The sequence below is a fragment of the Anomalospiza imberbis genome, chromosome 9, assembly GCF_031753505.1.
Source record: "Anomalospiza imberbis isolate Cuckoo-Finch-1a 21T00152 chromosome 9, ASM3175350v1, whole genome shotgun sequence".
In the NCBI taxonomy this organism is placed as follows: domain Eukaryota; kingdom Metazoa; phylum Chordata; class Aves; order Passeriformes; family Viduidae; genus Anomalospiza; species Anomalospiza imberbis.
The window spans coordinates 9,492,913-9,516,612 of NC_089689.1; the positions used below are offsets into that span (position 1 = coordinate 9,492,913).

Sequence of the window (23,700 nt, forward strand, 5' to 3'; positions counted from 1 at the left end):
CAGCAGATTTCTGCTGGGGGTGAGCACATCTTGCACATCCTTTGGCACCTGTGCCAAGGAACCACTTTCCCATGGCATGCCGTGCCCACAGCAAAGCCCTGTGTGAGCCCAGGGGGCGTGAAGAGGTGCCAGGTGGGTGCCAGCTCCATGCCTGCCAAGAGAGTTATCCTACCAGCAGGGGTAGGGATGAGCATGGCTGGGCCAGGGAGCAGACACAGACACACTGAACTTCTCCTTTGAGCAGAGCCTGCTTCCTGCCTCTGCTGGAGCTGTGGGCTCATGCTGTGCTCCTTCAGTGATGTAGGGTGCTGATGAGGGACATGGGGAGGCTGCCTCTACCAGCCTTTGAATTCCAAGTAGAAATTTTGCTGTTTGAGTGGAAGAAAATGTCTTGCAAACTCTTGTGCACTTGCCTGTTCTCAGCCCGTGGTTCCCTGGGTGGGCTCGAACCCCTGTGGTTCTAAACCCATGCAGGAGCAGCATCTGCAACTCTGCCTGCAGCTTCTCCCCTGAGCTCCTTGCTGTGCTGATCCTGGGTCCCCCTTCCAGCCCAGAGGAGGCCTTCTACCCCAGAGGTGCTGTTCAGAGCAAGGGGAGGTCAGAAGTTGGGATATTTCTGATTTTTTTATTTTTTAAAGTCTCACTGTCAGCCACGAGACAATGTAGGTCAGTGACAGGGCAAGGCTGGGGACATCATAGGTGTAGCTGCTCCTTGTGCATCAGGGTGTCACATAGCGTGTTCCACAGCCCGTTTTATTTTTGGAGAGGTGGCATGAGGGGAAAGTTACACCCTCTGAATTTAATTCCTGATTTATGTGTGTCAAGTTGGGTGTATACTTTTTTCTTTCTGTTTTCCCCCCTCCTTTTAGGGGATAAATTTATACTTCTTTCTGGTCTCCATCCTGTTTGACGAATTCATGGTGCCATCTGCTGATTAGAGATGGAATTAGCACTGAGTCCTGTTTGGGGATAGTATTCTGCACTACAATTCAAAATAGAATTTAATTGTGATTAAACAACATTTAAAAACATGGAAAGCACAAAATACGTGGATTTTCTTTTCCTCACCAGAAAAACTCAGCACCTCTTAATTGCCTAGACTACTTTGGCATATATGACTGTCTCGGGAGGAGCTGGAATTAAGATCTGTACCTCCAAAATGTCATTCAAAAAGTACAGTGGAGGCCAAAGGATTTCTCCTTGCCCCTGTGCTCAGAGCATTTGTATACTTCTGCCCCTGCTCTCCTCCTCAGACTGAGAAATAGCTTTCAAAAACATTTGAGCTTTTTGGAAAAAGGGAAGATCATATTTTTTCCCTTTTTTAAAAAACAGCAGTAAGAAAACCCAGCAGATCAAAATGTATGCTTTGAATTTGTTTTTGAAGCTGACAAATTATTTCCCCTTTTATCTGAAATCAGCAATATTACACAATATGATCACATGGGCAAATCTGCAACTTAAAAACCCCAAACAAACAAACCACCAGTGAGTGAGGAAAAATTATCTTGGCTGTCTTTACATACGTTATTTCTAAATTTCAGATTTCCGAAAGCCCCAAACCTCTTGACTGGGAAACAAATAAATAACTTGCCGGTTCTACTGATGATACATGAACAGGGATGAGCTTTGCTCCTGCAGATCTCTCCTGCATCTGTCTCACGCTATTATAGTCTTTTCGGAGCTGACTGCTCCTTCTCTCCCAAACTATCTATTTCTCCTGAAGCTGCCGGCTCTTCAGGAGTTTTTTCCTGTCTCCAGGCAGATGCACAGCATTGCCAACCTATGAGTCTGGCAGTCAACCTGGAAAACAGGGTATGGGGCTAGAGTTAGAGATCTAGAACACCTCCATCCCCAGGTGGCTGTTGTCTTTTGACAGGCTCTCTATGAAGAGTGAGCAATAGAAAATGTGTGGGAATCAAGCAGAAACATCTTTAAAAAATATAAGTACTTCACTGAAAGCAGAAGAGCTGAGAGGCTTAATTGAGATACTTTTGGTTTTGCTTCTGAAGTATCTGGTTATTTTTCCTTTAGAAGAAAACACAAAATGTATTCAAAATGGCAAACATTTTCCACATACGCTTTTAAAGCCCAGCTTCCTTTCTATCCTTTTTCTGTAAGCACAGTGATTGCTCATAATAGCTTGCCCATGTGCCTAAGGTTAATAGATAAAATAGATAAGAGATAATAGTGTTCCGTGTAGTGGTGCTTTAGGGAATTCTGCGAATATTGAGGTAATTGGGGAAGTCTGTAATGGGGAACGGGGGTCACTGAAGAGAAGTCAAGGTAAGATTAGAAAAGCTGAGCTGCAGATCTCAGGAATACTTGATAAAGGTCAGAACTAGAGGCCACCAGCACTTTCTCTTGAAATACAGAGTCAAATAAAAACAGGAGAGGGTAGGACTAGAGCAGCACCCATTATTTCTGACATCTAATTATTGTATACATATTGTTATTTTAATAGGATTAGCCAGCAGTAATGGTAAAGCAGAAGTCCCTTCCCTTTATATACCTGAGAGATTAGTCTGCCTACCAGCAGTGTAGTGGCATGATTAGAGATGGGCATAAAAGATGATGGATTGGTTAAGAAATAACTTTGATGGTTTCCTTATCTCTTTGTACAATTAGGTTCAACTTTGAACAAGCTGTTAATGGCACATGGTGGTGAGCCAGCTGCAAGTTAAGAACAAGCTTGAATTATGCTAGAAATGGACAGCCAGTATTTACATGAAGAATGTTTGGAATTTGGAGAGTCATAATTTTTAATCCAGGTCAGACCTGTTAAATTAAAGTCTTTCAGTAAAAACAATGTGAATGGGATTTTTTTTATAGTGGGCCTTTTTAATCCTACCCCAGGGATAAACACATGGACTGTTTTTTGCTTTCTACTGAGTGTAAGAGGGACAAGTTAGAATTAGAATAGAATTACCTATGGCTTCTCAGTTTAAAATGTTCCTCAGTTATTCTGTTGTATCAAACCCTATACAGATTCTGTTGTTTAACAGGAATAATTTGTGTTTGATGACTCCTGGGTACCACAGCTGTGGAGCAGCACTTCAGTGAAGGTGGGACTTGGAGCTGAGGTCAGAAGGGTGGATGGTTCCTGTCTGTTGTTGGGTAGTAGCTTCAAAATACAATTTGTTTTAAGGTTGCCATGCTCTTTTGGTAGGATTACTAGGACTGTAGAGAAGGAAAATGAAGCAATGAAATGTGTGTCTATGATGAATTCCTGTTAGAGAAGGAGAAAGCATGAAGATAATTATTTGAAAAAGTAATTAGAGGATATTGGAAAACTGGATGCATAAAGTAAGTGGAAATTAAGAAGGTTATGGTGGGAATAAATTAGGGTACACATTAGATGTAAAGAAAAGCAGATTGCATTTTGTGTGAGAAAAATGTTGGCCTGATGAAAGTGAGAGGCAAGGAAAGTTTTGGAGGGCCTTGTATTTTTGGGTTTTTTCACTCTTCACAATTGTGCTAGTGGCTGTGGGAAAGAAACTAACCAACAAACCATTACTGCAGCATACCTGCACTCCTTTGAGGTAGATAGGCTTAATTTGTGCAGAGATCCTGTGAAAGGCAGATGAAATCTGTATACAGAATTATGAAGAGATGACTTCAAGTTTTTCAGTTATGTCAGAAGTGTGATCTTTGTAAATAAGCCTTTTCTGCCTTCTTTTATTAGAACAAATATTGGGTACCCCAGTGGTTGTTGACAGCACCCACTGTGCATAGGAGCTGCATATTGCACATCTAGCAATTTTCTTAGGGCAGTAGCCTGAGGCTTTAAGTCAAGAACTGGACCTCCTACAACCCATGCTGTTGGAGTGTGCCTCCTCTCGTTTATAGGTCTGGGTTAAGATTGCTCTTTCAATTCCCACCTATTCCATAGAAACCCTGAAGTCTGAACACCAGGAGTAGCCTGTAAGGTCAGCAAATGCCTCTGTAGGGATCACTGATGTTCTTTTCTCCACAAACATTTGCAAGCACTGCAGTGCCAGTTCCTGGGCTGACTCCTGCCCTCGGCTGCTGTTGGTGCTCTGCATGTTCCAGTCTTACACAAGCTGCTGAAGGGAAGCAGGGCACTGAAACACAAACTCAGGCAGGCTCATTAGGATACATGCACCTTCACACTGATCTTCACCTTACATGGACCTGAATTTACAAGGCAAAGGAATAGTTAAAAGACTTGGAGGCAGCTGCAGAGGGGTGAGAAAACAAAGAGGCTCATTAAACTTTATGTCTGCAAGTCAACTGTAAACTGCATAGTGCCATTTTTGTTAATGCTTTGGATTTTAATTGCATGCTGTCTTAACTATTACATATTTAATCTTACCTTTTCAACATGGAAATAGAGAATGAATCTCAAGTTTAATTTAATAGCGGCACAAGATTTTGAGAATGCTGGCATCCATGTTAGTGTGTAGGATACAAGTTTGCTCTCCATTTTAAGGAGAGGAAAGATATTTTCACTCTGAAGTACATCAGGGACTTGATTTTACTATCCACAAAGCACTTAATAACATATTAGTATATATGACTACATTCGGTGTTTGCTGACAAGTCCACATGCTTCTGTGTAGAACATATTTTTTTCTGAATACAACATCTTTCTTAACCACCAAAGAGTATAAATATTGGTCTTAGTGCTTGAACGAGTCACATGTCAAACAAGTGAATCATTTCTAAACACCATGCTTTACTGTGGAATTACTGAATTTCTGTGCAGATCAAAGCTGTGACAAATTTTCATGTTTCACTGAACATGGCTGTATCCATTTGTTCTTTTAAGCAGACTTGGTCCAGAGAATATTGCACTGTGTTTCAGAATTTCTCTTTATTAAAGCTACTCTCATTGAAGACAGTAGAGCAGCACAATTTTAAGCTTAAGCTGATTAAAAAACTTTTCATGGAAAATTCTCTCAGAAAGTACCAATTTTCCTGAGAAGTGCTCCCACTTTGAAATTCTCTTTAGTTCTCCAGTGTACCCTGCAGCCTGTCACTGACAGTAGGCTATTTTGGGCAGCAGAGAGGCTGCACACAGACCTGGCACAAACTGTGACCATCTCATCTTTCTTGTGCCTTGTTAGGCTGGCGACCCCCTCCATCACAAGGTGTTTTTCTTACTGAATCTAGTTTCAGATAGGAGCAATAGAATCAGCAGAGCAGCAGACGTGCTGGAACATTGTGGAACAGCACAGAAAGTGCCTGAGACAGATGCAGAGCTCACCGATTTTCACAAAACTGTGTTGATTGCTACCCTGTTGGTATCATCTGACTTACAGAGATTCCCAGCAGCTGACAGTCAAGCCTTCGGTGGTTTCCTTGCAATAGTTCTACATAAACAAAAGTTTGGAAGGAATATTTCCAGGTCTAAAACCCTTTATGGTGAATATTGGCTCTTTTAGGTAGTGATTAAGTGGAAACTGGTGAATCACTCAGGCTTGAATTTGACACAAAAAAGTAGGAAAGTAGTTTTTGTTTATTTTTCCAAGGTAGGTAAATACTTATGTTCAGAGAAAGAAACTGAATGAATAATTAAAATAACTTTAACTTCTTGAATACCAAGGATACATATGGGATGTATGTATTTGCTCATATATATAAATGCATCAGTTGAAATTGTAGAAGTTAGTAGGAATTGGAAATTGGTGAGGACTCTCCAAACTCTACCTTGGAGTAAATTATTGTCTCAATGTCACTTTTGTGGGTGATTCCAAAGGATGTGGAAGAAAAACGGTTTAAAAACAGGAGAAAAGTGCTGAATGCTAATTTGCTTACTCCAGAGCTGAATGGAAAAGGCATTAGGGAAAATACTCTGAATGGATTTGGCAGCCTGTGTCATAAGAAACATTACCCATAGCACATACAGACAGAGCAGTTAAGTGTTAATAGGAAACAATACTTTGTTTTTTTTTTTCCTTGAAACTCATCTCAGTAGATATGTTGTTAAGAAGTGTAAATCTGTTATAAGACACAATTATCTAATTTATTAAACATTCTTTGCTGCTGCTAACAGCTGGGAAACCGCGAGTAAGAGGTAAAACATATCCTCCTGATGCTTGGGAGCCAGGTGTTTGGAAAGTCAAGGCTGTGTGTTCATGGGCTGGTAGAAACAGCAGTGTTGGTGTGAAGTGCAGGGCAGCCACCCCTGGAGAAGAGACGTGGATCAGAATTCATGGCAGGAGCACTTGTGAGCACCTGGCAGTGCCCTGGCAGTCTGTCCTTGCTGCTACATCTCACTTCTGCACTTGGAGCTGCCTCCACACTTCACCGTTATTCCATTTAAAACACAGGTATGAGTCATCCTGCTGCCAGCAATGGGATTGCTCATTTCCCGTGAGTAAGTCTGCATGGAAACGACACTGACACAAAATGCTAGACTTATTTGCCAAAGACACATAAATGGTTGGATTACATTTATGTTATATATCTGTTTTTATCTGTCTCTTTTCTATAATAAATCAGTGCCACAAGATTGTTAAATAAATATTTACATGAAATATATAGAGAAGGTTATACAAATTAGGTTATATTGACATTGATGATCTGTTTTATATTAATATTTATGCTCTTTGGTTTGTTACAGGTGAATTATAAATACTGTGTTTCTTAAAGCAAGGTCTATTTTAATAGCAAGTTTTGAGGTAATTTTCCTGGCATATTTTGTGGAAAGCTTGTTTTTGGAGCACAGCTCTACTCAAAAATTCTGTATTTACAAAAGTGATATCAAATTTGGTAGCATATTGGAGTCTGATGTCCCTGGAAATAAATCAGATCTGGGGCCAAAGGAACTTCCAGGAATCACCCAGGGTCAGGTAGTTCAGTTGTGGCATATCTTTCATAAAAGCAATGAGGAATCTCAGTAAGTTAGTAAGCTTGCAAGTCATCAGATTTTCCACATGCAGTCATGTAATGCATGTGCAATAGAGTGTATTAATAGTACTCCAATGTAACATTTTCCAAGTGTTTTGTAGTAATACTGGTTGGGTCATGTATTTCTAACAAGCATTAATGTTCCTCAGGGAAGACTCAGAGTATAAGTGCCTTATAGTACCATAAAACGTGGAATAATCAAATCTGTGAAGGACAGGCCACAGTGAAGCTGACAGGAATACATGATGCTTGTGTATTGTGGGAAAGGCACTCCCTCTGTTTCAATAAGGAGCTGGAAGAAATTATTTTGAAGAATATGCATTGTATACATGAAGCAGAATGTAATTTTACATAATGTTCAAATTTCCTACTTAATCAACATGTGGCTGTGGGGGGCTTCTGGAACAGAAAAGACCCGGAATTACTGCTGTCACCCCAAAATCTTTGCCCGGTGTCCTTTGCTCCCCTTGTGTTTATTTTCAATAGCACCTGGCTCTGCACTGAGCTGTTGGACAGTCAGGGCCATGTTCTTTGCCCCAGAGTTTGGAGAAGGTGATGATGAGATGCCACACGGGTACCATTCCCATGAGTTAGTCTTTTGGTGAGGGCATCCTAGAGTGTGAGCCTGAATTGTGGCTAAGACTGAAGAATTGTTTCTTGACAACATTTGACTAGTCTGCATGCTGTTATTTAGAGAAAAAACCAAATCCATAGTTGAAAGATGCACCCAGTTAAGAGAAGTTCCAGTTGAACATAATTTATTTCCATTGATGGACCACAGGGGCAAGGTTGATTTTTTCCTTTTGTAAGAACTGTTACTGTTCACATGTCTTTAACTGATGGCAGTATTACCTGCCTGTCAGTACAGCTAACAGCCAGTGCTGCTGTAAATGATGGAAGGTGTAGCTTAATAGCCTAACAATGTCTTTAAACTTCAGCCCCAGACTCAGTCTGATGTCTGACCCTGCCCAAATTTGTACCCAAAGTTTGACACTGTCCCCTGCTGCAGGGATGCCCAATATATCCTTTCTCATAGACATCTTCCCTGCTTTGTCTGCAGTTAAGGATGCTTCTGGGCAAGGCTGTGTGGGAAAGTATGGATCTGCAGGTTCACATCTCCCGTGACTGTATGTCATGGCAGTCTGTTGTCACCTGCCCTATGGTGGTTCCTGAGCTCTGCAACAGCAGAGCATCCTGTCCTAACTTAGAGGGAAACATTCCTCATAGCCCTGGAGCTACAAAATCTTTTAAGTCAGGGACTGAAATATTTTGTTCTGTTAAAACTTCATACACACACACTTATACCCTACACATATGATGATTTACAAGAACAACTTATGTTTTACAGATTGTGTGAACTTCCAAGTATATTTTAATATGGAAAAATTTCAGTTAATATCATAATCCATGTAATGGATTAACATCTGGTTCTGATTTCCCAAACCCCAGCTTCCAAACTCTTCAGAAATTAATGGGAAAGTCAGTAGACAGCTTCAGCACAGAGCGTAGTATTAATTTTTCATGTCTGTTTCATTTTACTTTATTTAGACTTGAAAGATATTCTGTCTTACTGGCATGAGTTCAGAGATCTACCCTCATCACCCATGAATGGGAACCACATCACTCATATATTATATTATACATCCTCATATATTATAACTCAAAAGAGAATTTTGAGAGAGAACAGCCAGAGAAATTCAGCCCAGTCCATGTCATGAGTTGTATAAAACAGTTCTTGTACTTTCCACTGGTATGACCTTTTGTTGTTATTTATGACCTACTTGTTAATTGAGATACTTTAATCAGTGGATTTAGAATTTATTGATTAATAAATTCTGTGTTTCACAGCTGAGCGCTGCACTGGGGCTGCAGCCATGACCCAAGCTGGAGGCATGTGCCCCTGGCTGTGAGACAGCCCTGGCTGTCCCAAGCTGTGCAGGAAGGTGCCTGCATTGGGTCCTGCACATGGGCTGGGACTGGAGTGCCTTCATCCCCTCAGTAAATCAAACCCTATCACACATTGATTCAAAGCGCTCCTAAATAAATGAGCCTTTCAGCTGGTGTCAATAGGATTTCTAGTTTCTTTCCCATTCCTCAGCATCCTTGGGTCCCCAGAGAATCTAATCAGGCACAGGAGACTGTAACAATCAAGGCTTGGAGATTATGTAGTATCCAGGCACAGCCTTGAGGAGTCATGTTTGCTGACATTAGGTTGACTACAGCTTTACGGTCATTTTACACATGACAGCACGTCAAGTGTGTAAACCTTGCTGGAACAGGAGATTGCCTATGACTAGCTGCTGTGAAATGGAAATGATTTGTCTGTGTCTACGTGGACTGAAAATCATGGCTATTGTTTGCTAGTCATTGCCATTCCTCAGGCTTCTTTTCTAATTTGGTGTAATTTTGTAGTGGAGACAAGGCATTAAAGGAGCTCACATCGCAGGTGTGTGTCAGATCCCCACTTCATCAGTGCCCGCCATCAGCCTCCCATCACACTGAATGGGCTTCACCTTGAGAGCACAGATCATATTGTATTTTCCTAACTTCAGTAGAATTCATTCCAAGGGAAATCTGTGCTACTGCAGAGGGAAATATTACCCAAGGTCGCTTAGGGTAACAGAAATGAGCTGTAGCTGATGTGATTTCTGGTAGACAACCTGTGGATTCAGGTACCATTTAAGATAACTGGTGTAGAGTCTGAGCCCTTGGGTTCCTGTGCTTTCAGGGTAACTGTATAGCATACAATAGATGTGCTAGCCTGGCCCTTGCATCATAACAATTTTGTAAATAATTATTATGCCTGTTCTCATTTTTCAGACTTAACAAATCTATATAAAGTTTGTAGTTGTGGTGTAGTTAAATTTTAATATAGTAATTTAAGTACGGCTTTTAAGCATAGTTTTGTACAAGTTAACTACATTTTGCTTTAAACTAGCATAGAAAAATTGAAAATGCTTTGACCTATTCTTTTTGACCAAAATCAAATGTTCCTGTATGGTCCATAACCTGACCACTCTGTGTGTCACAAGAAAAACAGAAATGTTCCATTTTAGTTTTTTATGATATTTTATTTCATATGACTTGAAGTACAGTAAAGATTAGGATAAACAGACCTTATGCAACATAACATCCAAGTACAGAACATTTTATAAGACAAAAGGATCAAAGACTCCCACTGAAAACCTGCTGGTGTCAAATAATCATTTATTTTGCTGTTGTTGACTTGTCCCTTCCTAAATGACAGGGGCTTAGCTACAGGAAACAATATTCCAACAAATGCTTGTGAAACCCTGTATAATTTCTGTCACATCAAAAGCCTGTGTGGAATTGTGTGCTTTTGGCTTCAGTGCTCTTTTTTTCTCACACATACAAAAACAATATATGAGAAAGTATTTATGCTTATCAAGAAAGAAGGTTACTTTGCTTTGCAAACACAGCACATTAATGAATCTTAAACTGCAGGTCTGAAGTTTGGGTGAATTTCAGGGCTGATGTCAAATACTGTGCTCAAGAGCTTTTTCATCATGCCCTCCATGTTCCTGTGGTAGCTGCTTGTGAGGTTTCGGATGGCTTCTGTTGTTTGCTCTTCTATTTTGGCAGAGAGGTTACCTTGGGAGCCCATTACCTGAAAAGCAGAGGAGCTCTGAGCAAAATGAGAGGCTTTATATAACCATGTTTATTGTACTTTTCTTCATCATGTAGCACAAACATAACACAAACACATCACAGTGCTTCCAAACAGTGAGGGTTTGATCTGGGTTCAACTGTAGGCATAAAAACAGGATTAAAGGCAACTCTCATATGCTCATTAGCAATGGGAATCTCCCTATGTAATGAAAGTTTCCCAGCTCACTATGGGAAAAACATTGTGTATGTTTTGTCTTTTATATGGCTCATTTTAATTTGTTTTCTATTTTAATGACTAGGCAGCTAAGTTCTATCACTGTGTGCCTTCATTTGGCCTCACTAAGAATGCCTGTGAGTGCAGCTAAGGAACAGACATGGAAAAACCTTCCTGAAAATGCATAATTACAGTTTTAGAGTACTTGAAATGTCTTCAGCAGTTAGTGATGTATAACCTTCAACAGGCCTCAGACAAGGTCTTTTAATGTTACATTTTCTTATCTGGCGAAATACCAGACAGCTTCTGGCACAGTTAATATCAGGACATTCGGTTAGAATTTAATTGACTCTAGACTCACTGAACATTTTAGCAAGGTTATGTTATAAACAGATGCACACGTTCCAAATCTGTGACTTTGCTCCCTCCTCCCCCATTGCCCCAACATCCCTTGAATGCTTCCCTTATGGAAAAGTCCTTTGGATACCAGCAGAGAAATTGATTTCCAGCTGAAGAATTACATGTGGAGAGAAGAAGACATTTCTGCATGCTGGCAGAATAAGAAAGGCATAAGTAAAATATTGTTCTTATTCCTGCCACGGTTCTCTGGGGTGAACTAGCAGGTGGAGCTAACCTCTGGTATATTAGTGGGGTACCTAGAGCATGACCAGAAACAAGGGAGGGGTCATTAACTCTATTTTCCATATGGTTTCAGCCCAACTTAGTCCTTAAAAGAAGGAAAAGCATCTTTTGCATAGGTCATCTTCCCTCTTCTGTTTATCAGTACCTGGCAATGTAGTAAGACATTTGTCCATAATCCACATGCACACCATTTTTCAATTTGGAAGAAATGAAGGTTACAGACATAATAATAAGTATTGGGAAAAGATTATAGTTTTCTATAATAACTATTTTTAGCTGACATTTTATTTTAACTTTTAGACAAGTTGCAAGGGTTGCGTGTGGGAAAGGTTGTACAGCTTAGACCAGATTTATGGAACTGAATTTTTCCACTGGGGAAAGTAACTTCCTTGAGATCCCAGATGGTTGCATGTTATCCAGCCACTAAATACTTTTGAAAAGCCTCAAGAAAAGTATTATAATTTTAAGAAAAGCCTCTGCAGACCTGCTTTCTCAGCTCATGCTAATGTCATTTGAGATAGTAAACTCATACTCTTCTATGTGTTTTTCCCCCTCTCTTCTTCAGCTTCTGAATTTGAGGACCTTTTTCTCACAGAATGCAGGCAATGCTCTGCTTAGTTTATGATTTCTGCTGACCTTGAAGGTTTTTCCCTTATTTTTCCCACACAGGTTTTATGCTAGTGCCATTTCAAAGCTGCTAAAATGTTACATAGGCTCAGAAGCCACAAAATTCAGAACTAGGCTGCACCTCTCCAGAGTTAGGTGATCTCAGACAATGAGTGAAAAAGCGAAATTGGTTTGAGATCCAGGCAAAAAATTTTGCAGGCTTTGAAAAAAGATTTTGCATATTGTCATTCTAACCTCAATCTTTATTTTTCTGTTGCTGTTCTTAATTCTGGATGGACATGAAGCCTCTCATAGTATGAGAAAATTTGCTCCTGTTTGGATACAAGCGACACAAAGTAAGAGGAAGAATGGCATTAGAGGAGACTGTGACAGAGAATTAAAAATACTTGTGTCCAAATACCCAAGAAATTAAACTGAACCGGGCATCAGAGCTCCCTCTGCACTGGCTTTGCTGGAGCTCCCGACTGCCTCCCAGACACAGGTTAACAATGATGGCATTGGTCTGGGAAGGTGAATGTTTACATAATGGGGGTCAGGGAACGTGCACGAGGACTGCAACGATCTTGTACAATGTGCTGTCATTTGAGGAGCAGTATGTGCTCTGTCCTGCCCCTGTGAAACATTCTGTCAACCAATAGTGGCCTTTCCCTGAAGCTTTAATTTGGTTGTGATGACAAAATGGAGTTCACAAGAAAGCAACATCTTTACTCTTCTGCTATCAAGACCTAGAACAAGAAGTATGGCTAGACTGAAAAGGTGAACAAATGTTAGAGGTGTTTATACTTTATTTTGGTGTCAGTAAATAACTGAAACTGTACATTTGAGACACTTCTACCCAGCCTGACTCTGTGACAGTGTGTCTGGGGGTTAGCAGGGTATGATACCAACACTTTGTGTGTATAGATATTCCTAAGGCTTGTCAGCCCTGCTGGAAAATGTTTGATGTGAAGTGTGACTGAAATGACAGGTAGGTAGAACAGATTTTGTTTGACCTCTTTGGCTTTTTTTTTCCTTTTTGTGTCTGCTTTTGCACAAGTACTTTCCTTGTCTTTGCATGATACAACCTGGGGAAGAAAACAAGACCAAGAATGTAAGAGGAAAGTCACCTGGTAAAAAGAGTTTGTGAATTTCATGGAAATACTAGAGAAAAATGCCATAAGTGTATAAAACTACTTTATTCAGATAGGAAAATATCGAGTCAGACCACTTTTACTATAGAAACAGTGAAAAACTCCAAAGTTTTGGTGACTTCAGTTGACAAGGAATGTGGTCTTATATGTAATGAAAAGAGACAGCTAAAGTGGAACAAAATGGAAAGAAGCATTTTAAACTTTTGCTTTTACTGACACATCCACCTTTTTGAATCCTCCAGTTTCAGGACAGGAACCACGTCTGTCTGTGGTTATAGAAAAAGGACCCAAAAGTATTTTTCCTTAAGGGACATACGTCTTCAAAGCATAAGCATGAACCAAATATGGAATCTGGACCATTTTAGTGGTGAATGTCCACAGTTTATTCTACAAATGCATTCAAAGCCTGTGAAAAAGTCCAAATGAAGCATGTAGACACTGTAGATGACACCTCTTTGTTTAATCAGTATGACCACACTGGTTTGCAGAAGTCTCCAGGTAGTACACTTGGAAACAATTTGGTTTACCATTGAGCAGTTTGGTAAGACAAAAGAACACATGCACGTTTCTTACTTACATTTGTTTCCTTGTTTCTAAATTCCTTCTCCCTTTGTAGTCTGTAGTGGTCTATCTCGGCTGTGGCTTCTTCCTTGGCCTGCTTCAGCCTTTTACCCTTTCCTAGAGGGGGAAGAAAGAGGCATTTATTTCATACCATCCCTCTATCCCCAAAGATGAAGCTCTCCAAATCAGAGATATTTTAGCTGCCATAGTAGAGCACTGACTTTGCTCAAAGTCTTGTCCATTGGATTTATTTGCACAAGAATGGTCAGAAGAGATGAAGTGATTTACTTAGAACACTTTTTGACTGCTAGCCAGTCATGCAAGTACCCCTCTTCTGAGACCAACTTCCTGTGCAGAAGCACACATCAAGTGAAGAGCTTTTTGGTTTGCTGACAACAGAAGTCCTTCTGCAAGTAGACATCTTCCCACAACACAAATGCATTTTTTTTCTAATCACGGCTTGGTGTTTAAATAAATATCTATCTTTTCTTCATCAGCAATAGTAGCAGCCAGATAACAGATTTTAGTTGTCACGGATGGGAAAAGACGTTATTCTGTAAGATTTCCTGTATTGATTGGTTGCCAGAATCCCTTCATCCCACACCAACTGGATTCTGCTTAGAGCTGGCAGATATCCAAAATAATGTAAGATGTCTTAACCACTACCAAACTGAGTTGCAACTTTCAGGGTTTGTCCTTTCCTCCCCCAACCTTTTCTACCAACCTTTGTTAAATGCAGAGCTGAATGATTCAGAGAAGGAGGTCAATTCTTTGCCAGTGTGCAGAAACCATGAAAGTCATTACATTTTTTTTTTGTTGTTTTGTTTTTCATTTTAAACAAGAAGGTGATCTGTAAGGTGACACTTTAGAGTGTAGTGGAAACTAGAGCTTTCCTCCTCACCAGGCTTGCTTACATACCTAATTTTGTTTGCTGTGAATAGCTCGTTTTAGGTTAAATGCTATGGGCTTGTCAAATCAAGAGCATGTAAGTCGTTGCAGGACTGGACATAAGGTCCTTCCTGGATCTAGTAAGGCTGTCATGTAAAGAATAAGGGTAAACTGTTTGATGGAAATGTGATGTTTAAGGTTTTACATGAAGGAGCTGGCGAGCGTGTCATAAACCCCCTATGGGCTTCTCTGTCATTTATAAAATCACTAAAGTTGCATGGATCTCCTCAGGATTCTGCTGCACTGCCTTGTGAGGAAACAGTAATTTTCTAACTGTAAACCTCCTGCATGGAATGTTGGTATGCTATACCTGAGATACCTTGGCTGATGCTGATTTTTGGGGTCTCTTTCTGCTGTACAGCTAGAATTTTAGGAGTGGGGGGAATAAGGTTGCTGTCTTTTCTTAACAGAAGTATCTTCAGTAGCTGAAAAATTGCTTAGTTGCTTAAATTAGGATATCGCAAGAATGTGAAAGTGGTGGCCTAGGCTGGTGGCCTAGGCAGCTGAAAGGCCATCTTGATCTCTTGTGGCACATTGATTTATTTACTTATGGTAACAACCTATTTAACACCTCTGAGCAGTAAGAACCTTTTTCTTTAAGCTCTTAATTCAAGCACAGAAGACAAAAGATACCTTTCCTCCTTTCCTGAAATCCTACGTAACATTCTCTCATTCTTTGTCTAGGCTAGGAAGACAAACATAAATATTTTGGTTTGGTTACATCTGAGCTGGGCTTCTCAAGCCTTATCAGGTGTGCCTTATCATCTAGCAACTTTCTCCCACTGAGCATGGCATAATGAGGAAGCTGAAACTTGGGAGGAAGACTGCTTTAATACACCTGAGATTCAGCAAAAGCCTGGGTAAACTACCTGATTCATCAGGAAATTACTTCTGCAGCCGATTGCTCCTTCCAAAATAATTATCTGTAGATGGGTGAGTAGAAGCAGAGAGATGCACAAAATGGGAATTACCTTTTAAGTCTTGATTCCTGGACTATTTGCTTATTGTGGAACATTGGGGGTGGCATGTACACAGGCTTTTAACAGGAAGGAACAGCCTACTGAGGAAGTAGATAGCTTCATTGACTCCCAGTCCATCGGTGCAGGGCTCTTGTGTGGGGGAAATTATATTTCTGAGTCCTTCTCCCATTGAGCCACTGTGCTTATGTATAAAGTGGAGAGAGGCCGTTTTAAACCTAGTGGGTACTTTTCCAGAGTTTGTATTTGTTTGAAAAAGGCTGAGTTCACCCAGCTTCTGCCACTCACTGTATGAAGTGTTGGGACCAGGATGAGTGAACTGACAGATCTGTGTAAGAGCCTGACATAAGTCTGGACAACAAAATTTGGAACCAGGTTCAGGTCTGTATTTTGAAGTTTCCCTTATTCTCCTCTCCAAATTTGGAGCTGATCAGCCTTTTGTAGAGTTTCCACTCTGTAGGAGTGGAGCTGGGGGGTGATTCTCTGGAGCTGGCAGTCAGGGGGAGTGACTACAACAAAGCTTTGCCAATTTCACCAGCTGAGGAACTGGATCTCTATAGCAAATTAAATTATTTCAAAATCAGTGGGATTTTAATTTCAAATTCCATCTGGGGGGCCATCTGTAGTAAATATGTTGCATATTTGGCCACCAGATAGATAAATATATCCATTTAAAATGCACAAAATGGAAAGAGATTAACTATAAAACAACAGTTCAGTTGCCTCTGACAACGTAGATAGTGAACTAAAGAGTATATATATACACATACGTGTCAGCTCTTGACAGTGCTCTGGAGTAAGCACAATACATAGGGTGTCACTGTAGGGTGGCAGCCATTTCATTTTTCCATGATGCCTTTAGGATTGGCACAGCAGGAACCTGCTGCTTCCTATTTAATTAAGTGGAAAAGCTGTGAGTAAATTACTGCTAGTCCAACAACGTTGTGGACAGAATCGGCAACTGCCAACATATGCGCTGGTGCATATGCTGCACCTGATTAAGTTAAGCAGAAACTAGAGCTTAACCTGCTGTTCCACTAGGGACAAACCAAAATTAATTAATCAGTCTGTTGTTAACCACTTGTCTGCTACCGCAGTCGTGCAATACAGGGCTGCCTTTTCAAAGCCTTACTGACCTGCTGGGCTGGCTTCTCTGCAGAGCACAGCCAAGCTGAATTCAACCCTTACAGGCTGAAGGGTGGTGGAGCACTGAAATTCAGCCAAAATCATGCAAAAACAGGGCAAGAAGTGCAGGAGGATGGGCAAACCAACCTGGCCCTTTGACATTTCATCAGGATCATAGAGACGAGGTACAGAAAGCCCCACGTTTGAAGAGATTTTTGCCACAAAGGTCATGCTGTGGGGGCCAGGATTGCTGCTGGCTCTCTGTCTCTCCTTCCATCCTTGAAGATGGGGAGATGCAAAGCAGCAGTGCTGTGCCTGGTATCCTTGTCCACAGCCTCTACATTTTTAGGCATTGTTTTAAATTGGCCAAATTTTAAAAAACTTGCTGTGACCAGTCAGCACCATATAGGATTTTCTTGTCTAACATGGGAAGGTGTTATTAGCATGAAGAAAGGCTGTATTCCTTTTTTAGGTATTTCTGTGATGTTAATGAAACACTTTGCTCTGGTTAGATCCACAAGAATTGTTGTCTTTTAGGTTGTTGGGATTTTTTAGATCTTGTAAGAAAGACAGTAGGAGGCAAAAATGTTGCATTCTAATTTGTTCAAACACTAAGTTATCTTAGTTTCCAAAAACTGCAATGCTAAAATTGGAGTTTTGTTTCAAACATATAATCTGGGCTTCTAGCTGAATTTCTGCATAGAAATCAAGTCATTTGAAGAAGATGCCAAAAAATAATAATATTTTCTTAAAATAGAACCATTTCAGTTGTCTTTGCTAAATTGTCTGGAAAATGGGATTTGGGGATCTGCATTGTGAGAAAACTATTTTGTACTTTTAATAAAATAGAATAGAGGCAGCTGAGCATTATATATAGCTTTCTCAGTAGATAAAACATGTCTTGGATATTATCCAGGAGTGCGCCATGGATATAATTCTGTTTACAATATCTTATTTTGATTAACATTTGGTTTTAATCTGATTTTCTATAATCTTTTATCTGAGTTTTCTTTTTATTAGGCATGAGAAATTCAAGGGAAGATATAAAAATCTATAGGAAAATGAGTTTTTCTAAGCCCAGTGTTCACGACACATTTGTTTCCCTTGTTTTACCCAAAAGGATTTTCAGGAATTGATGTCTTGGCACTGACAATGCTGTTATTTCTGGGATCCAAATTGTGCTTAAAGTAAAAATGATAGGTAAAGCAGCACCATGTTCAAATGTTCAAAGGATTGCAGACTGGTTTGGCATGTGTTTAATCAATCTAATAATTTCAGCCTTGCATGTGTTCATTTAATTAAATTTTAAAAATATTAATAATTTTTCAGGTATAAATGATATCAGCTAATGATATCATGCCAGGAGAAAGGGTATTGAGCAAGAAGGAAGAAAAAGCATGTATAGAGGAGCTTTAGCATTATATTTTTGCTTTGTTTTATGCGTATCAATATAATTTTATTTACTAATTTTTTCAGTTACTTCAAGTGGCTTTTGCATTACCAACAACTGCACATATGTCAGCAAAACCTAGGCCCATTAACTGTTTATATACAATATTATGTGTGTTCACACTACATTTTGATTGGTTATGTGAGTATCAACTGTAAACACGGAAGGCATTGCATCAGGGTAGTTTTGCTAGTCACATCTCCTTGCAAATGCCTGTTCCTGGTGTGTCCCATGAACAAGCTGCCAGCTGATGTCCCAGTGTCAGCGCAGCAGCCGGACCCATCGGTGCAGCGGTGCTGCGCAGTGCCTGCTTGGGGTGACAAAGGTGACAGGGCTGGGAGGGTTCAGTGCTTTCCCTGGCAGCCCAGCCCTGCAGAGTGCAGGCCCTGAGCAGCAGCTGCTGAGCCCAGCTGGTGCTGGGTGGGTCTGAGCTGCCCATGCTGGGGTGAAGCAGCACCTCCCTCCTTGTTCCACCCAGCCGTGTGCGCACAGGTCAGCCAGCTGCACCGCACAGACCTGCTGCATTTCATGTATTGCCTTTCAGCTTAGCTTTTATGCTCAGAGACAAACTCTGCAATCCTTTGTTTTGATCTAACTGCTGAAGTAATCCCAATTTAGAATAGCCAGATTTGCCTCTAAAAGAATCCCTTTTGCCTTTGTCCCACAGTATTTATCCTATGCTGGCATAGTTATCTAAGGTAGTGTAGTGACAGTGCTATGAAAAATACTTAAATTAGGGACAACATGGAAATTTTAAATTTTCTTTTGCTGCTTCATTGCAGACTTCTGCAATGTTGAATATAATGGTTGTTTAGGTATAGTTATGCTGGTAGATTACCTATAATGCTTGGTTTAGAACAAAATCCAGGGTGGATTTATTTAAACAGTTTGCTCTTGATCTGCTAATTTTGGAAATTCTAGAGGTTTTTCATGGAATCACACTGAAGTGCTGAGGCTGGAAGGAGCCTATAGGATATACTCTCTGATGAAAGCAAGGGCAGCTTGATTGGGGCCATATCCAGGGGGTTTTGAATGTCTCTGAGAATGGAGATTCCCCAGCTCTGGGCAGCCTGTTCCTCCCTTGCAGTCACTGGGTTGTTTCCTTATGTTTAAATTTGTGTATTGAAATCTTAATTTTCCTTAATAATTTTTATAAATTAAAAGAAAGTGATTTTAAAAGTAATAGAAAAGAAAGCCATAGTGGTTATATATTTTTATTCTGAATAATTTTACTGATAGCAAAATTCTTAATAGCTGTTTTTCTGTAGCTGGTTAATAACTCCTACTAGTGTGTTAGTGTTGAGGTAAACACTGGTAGTGGTTTAATTCAAATTTCTGACTCAGAGGGGTCTGAAGATACTTTATCTGTAAGAAATCCTGTTCTTACCACAAGCACTCCAAGTGAGGCTGAGGTGATGACAAGGGAGTGTGTCTTTTGCAGAGTAGAGCAAATGCATCCATAACTGTGTCTGGCTTCTGCAAGTCATTAATCTTTGGTCATCACTTTTATGTTATAATTATTCTTTTCATTTTTAGAGTTCCTTAATTTATGAAGCTTCCTTTTTAACTGACCATTATAGAAAAAGCTAAAGTGACTCTTCTGGTTTTAAAAACAAACACAAATGAAATTAAAGCAACAACAACAACAACAACACCTAAAAAAAACAACAACCAAACCAAAACAAACAGACAAAAAAAAAACCACCAAAAAAACCCCACCCAAACCCAAAAGTAATCCCCTTCAAACTAAGGCCTGATTCTGCACTCTGTGTTCAGGCCAAACTCCTTCCACTGAGGCTGAGCCTTTCCAGGCTGTGTGCTCTCTTGCTTTGAGGGAGCCGTGTGTTTCCTCTGCCCTACATGAGAAGGGAAAAAGTATCCCTGCCAGAGCTCCTAGTTTGGCTGTGTAAGAGGTCAAAACACTACTTAACTATCCCTTGTCTTCAGGTTTCTGCCTGAGAGAGTTCTGTTGTATGAAGGTGGGAGGATTTGTTTTAATCTCTATTGTGTTTGCAAGGCACAGGCTGTGCCTGGGTGCTTAGGGAGGGAACTTGCCTTTCTACTTATTTTTGTGTGCTGCTGTACAAATTGACACGTCACACTAAAAACTAAGGAGCACACAACAATGCTGATTCACGTGTAGAAGGGATATGGAAACTACACAAATTATTCTGTTTAGCCTCCATTCCTCCCTGGAAAACAAAATATATTCCTTTAACTGTTCTCTTGCTCTACATGACACCATTGCCATCCATTTTCTTTGCATTCTGCTGCTGTTTTCTGAAGCAAGGTCACTCCAAAAAACAGTATTAATGTTTCAGTGCTAGTGCAGATCAATGACTCATGTGGTTGTACCTGCACTCAGGAAAATAATTACTTGTACCATGTAATAAAACTACTGTGAATGATCTACTACAGTAATGAGAGTACCAATGGTTTTACTGTGACTTTGATTACTATCAGGGTGCTGAAGTCTTCCCTTAGTTTTCATATAATTTTTTGAAGCTCAGCTTCAATTAGGAGAGAAGTTACTGGATTTTGCAAGTAAAAAGGAACAGTGAAAAATCTTAGCAAGACCTATTAAGAAAAATAAAGAGTTTGGAGTCTGGTCCTTCAGAGCTGGCAGCCAAAGGCATGTAGAAATTTAATTTAAATAGCAAGGCAGTAATGGCGTTATCAACACTGAGATAAAGGAAGAACAAATGCAGCTGACAGGATGAATATAACAAATAAAATACTTTTTAATGTAATGAGGCACATGTACACGTAGGCACAAGCACATGGGATTTTAAGCAAGCTCTGTTCAGATTTGAGTTAATGCCTGCCTGCAGTCAAGGCTCAGCACTGGTGAATGCATACAGATGAAATAGTCTTTTTCTGTGAGCTACTGTAATTCTGAAGGGCTTGCACTTGAGAAGTACAGTAAAACCAGGCCAACTACTTACTTTTTTTGGCTTCCTCCAGTTTGTCCTTGGCACGTTTTTCTGCCTGCAAAAGCTGCTGGATTCCCTGAGACTGGCTGGTCATGCTGATTGCTGGGGCTGGTGAACTTCCGTGGAGACTGGAGCTCAGAGGGAGTTTTATACAGCTGCCAGGCTCTTCCTTGTGTTTTTTGTTCTGTGTGTTATTACAACAAGCTTCCAGATTGTACCAACCCAGCTGGCTGTGCCTGGATTGCTGCTGGGTACACAGGCCTGGGAGTGCAGTCAGAAAAACACAGCAGCAAGGCTGAAGGGAATGTCCTCCTCTCCTCAGGGTCACAGAGAACTTGAAATCTCTGATTAACACATTGGGGCAAAAAAGAACACTTCAAATGGCTTATATTTTAATGGAGATTTTTTTTTTTCTTTTTTTTTTTTGGCTTTTCTTTTTGAAGCAGAATACAGTTAATCTTGTCTAGGAACTGAGGGGAAAAATACTTTCTTGGCATTACCTTTAAATAAAACTTCCCCTCTAAGTGGAGAATCAGGCTCAGTCAACAATTAATTTTGGTTGAACACCAAGAACTGCTTGTAGGCTTCTGTTTAGTGTTACTTCTTAACACTACTTTTTATGGTTTTCACTTAAAAAAATTTAATAGGAATTAATTCATTGGGGATTAAAGTTTGAAAAAGTATGTAGTGGTTGAGGTATGGTCTACCTTGTAATCTGCCATGGTGGAGGTGAGTGGAGATGAGATGGACTGAGAAACTGTGGAATTAGTTCTAACATTCAGACTCCTGCCAGGTAGTAATGGTGGGCTAGGTATTACTTTCAAGTCATAATGCACACAGCAGTCAAATGAATGCCTGTGCATGGCTGTAAATGCACATCCCATTCCCTACAGAAGGAAAGAGTGGTTTGTGAGCTACTGCATGAATAAACAGCATGTTCATCTTCTGAATCCTCATTAAAAAACCCAAAAAATCCCACTTGTTACAGGTACTTCAGCCATTGCATAGCAGAGGGACATGTCACATTGCATAATTAAAACAGATTTATTTTTTGTTAAAAAAAAAAAACAAAACTCACAGCATGAGTAAAGTATATTTATTACAGGTTCTTGATAGAGCTCTGCCAGGACTGGAGATCACCTCCTGACATAATTGGTTTTTTTGTGCTGCAATTTTATATACATAATTATATATTTATACATGTTATATGATTTCTGCATATATTATACATAAAATACATTTATATAAAAATTATTTGGTGCTCTGTTAGTGGTTCTTATTCTAGGGCCCTTTGTTTTCTGGGGCTTCCCAGGGCAGCTGTGTCATGCTGCTACTATGCTGTGCTAGGCTGTTACCTGATCCTGATAAGGAAATGTGTATTACTGCTATGAAGTCTTTTTTCCCCTGCCAAATAGTTGTAGGTTTGAGAGAAAATGGAAGGAGAAGCCTCTTGTCCTATTAGTGTCTTTGGCAGTGCCCTGAATGACAGCAGCACTGAGACCTGGAAAAGAAATTTGTTTTGTTTTCCATTCTGTGCTATTGCAAAGTCAAATTTCACTCATACTGAGTGAAATTTCACATTAATCACTGAGTTTGTTTCTTCATCCAGAAGCTGTATGTGATGCTTGCTCATCTCCAGCACTGAAACCAGAGGTTCACTCTAACTGCAGGACAGCAGACATAGCACTGTTTTTAGAAGATTTTAATGCATAGCCTTGAAGTTTATTTTATTCAGAAACAGAAGAAGTGACGATAAATTCTACAGAAAATGTGGAAACTGTAGGGTTAGGAAGCCATTTGCCACTGTGATTCAACTACAAGTGATATTACTGGCAAAGAAAAGCAGAAGTGGAAAATGAAAGTAAAAAATGAAGAGATCTGCTTTACTCGGGGCAGGAAACTTGAGCTCAGAACTTTAAAGGAGAAGTTACTTAAAAATTAAATAGGAAGTGGAAATGTCAGGCTCGTCTCAGACATCAAAAGTATATCCCTTTTCAGGCAAAGGGTCTTGTCAAGCAAATCTCACTGCTGCGAGAAATATTACAAAACTACTGGCAAATTAAACTACTTCAGTTTCCGGACTTGGCTGAAAACATTATGGGTGAGACCCTTTGAATTTTCAGAGCAGTTCTCAATACTATAATTATAATATTTGGGCATCACTAATCATCAGAATTTTGATATTTACAATCTATTAATTAATATTTAACAGGAAATCGTTCTGTATGATGAATTTTTATGGGAAAAATACACAGTCTTCAAGAGACCATAAAGTTCTTCCATTGTGAAAAAATTAATATATTCCTTATGCAGATCATTTGAGCTGCACATGTCACAGCTCACACTTTTAATATTTTTCTGAATTAAAAAAAAGTCTCAGTTTATAATTTTCCTTGTGGCTGGTTTCCATACAGTGGGGTGGCATGCCATGCTGGCCCTCGTGGCATCAGGCAGGTACTAGTGCACATCTGCAGGGGAGAAGATGATGATTTATTTTGGCTGGTGCTTATACACATTTTGTTAGACAACACACGACGTACTGCCACTTAGAAGTAATTTCAAAGCTTGTCTGATGATGTTGGTGATGACC

The 23,700-nt window shown here is 39.9% G+C and overlaps 1 protein-coding gene across 1 annotated transcript; it reads right to left on the reverse strand.

The window, feature by feature from the left end:
• Nucleotides 1-10,063: 10,063 nt before the first annotated feature.
• Nucleotides 10,064-21,411, reverse strand: ATP6V1G3 (ATPase H+ transporting V1 subunit G3). The gene is made up of 3 exons (XM_068199613.1): nucleotides 21,123-21,411; nucleotides 13,694-13,794; nucleotides 10,064-10,501 (listed from the first exon to the last, which is right to left on the reverse strand). Exons 1-3 carry the CDS (start codon nucleotides 21,202-21,204, stop codon nucleotides 10,328-10,330), a joined length of 357 nt encoding a protein of 118 aa, XP_068055714.1. The 5' UTR covers nucleotides 21,205-21,411; the 3' UTR covers nucleotides 10,064-10,327.
• Between the last annotated feature and the right edge of the window lie 2,289 nt (nucleotides 21,412-23,700).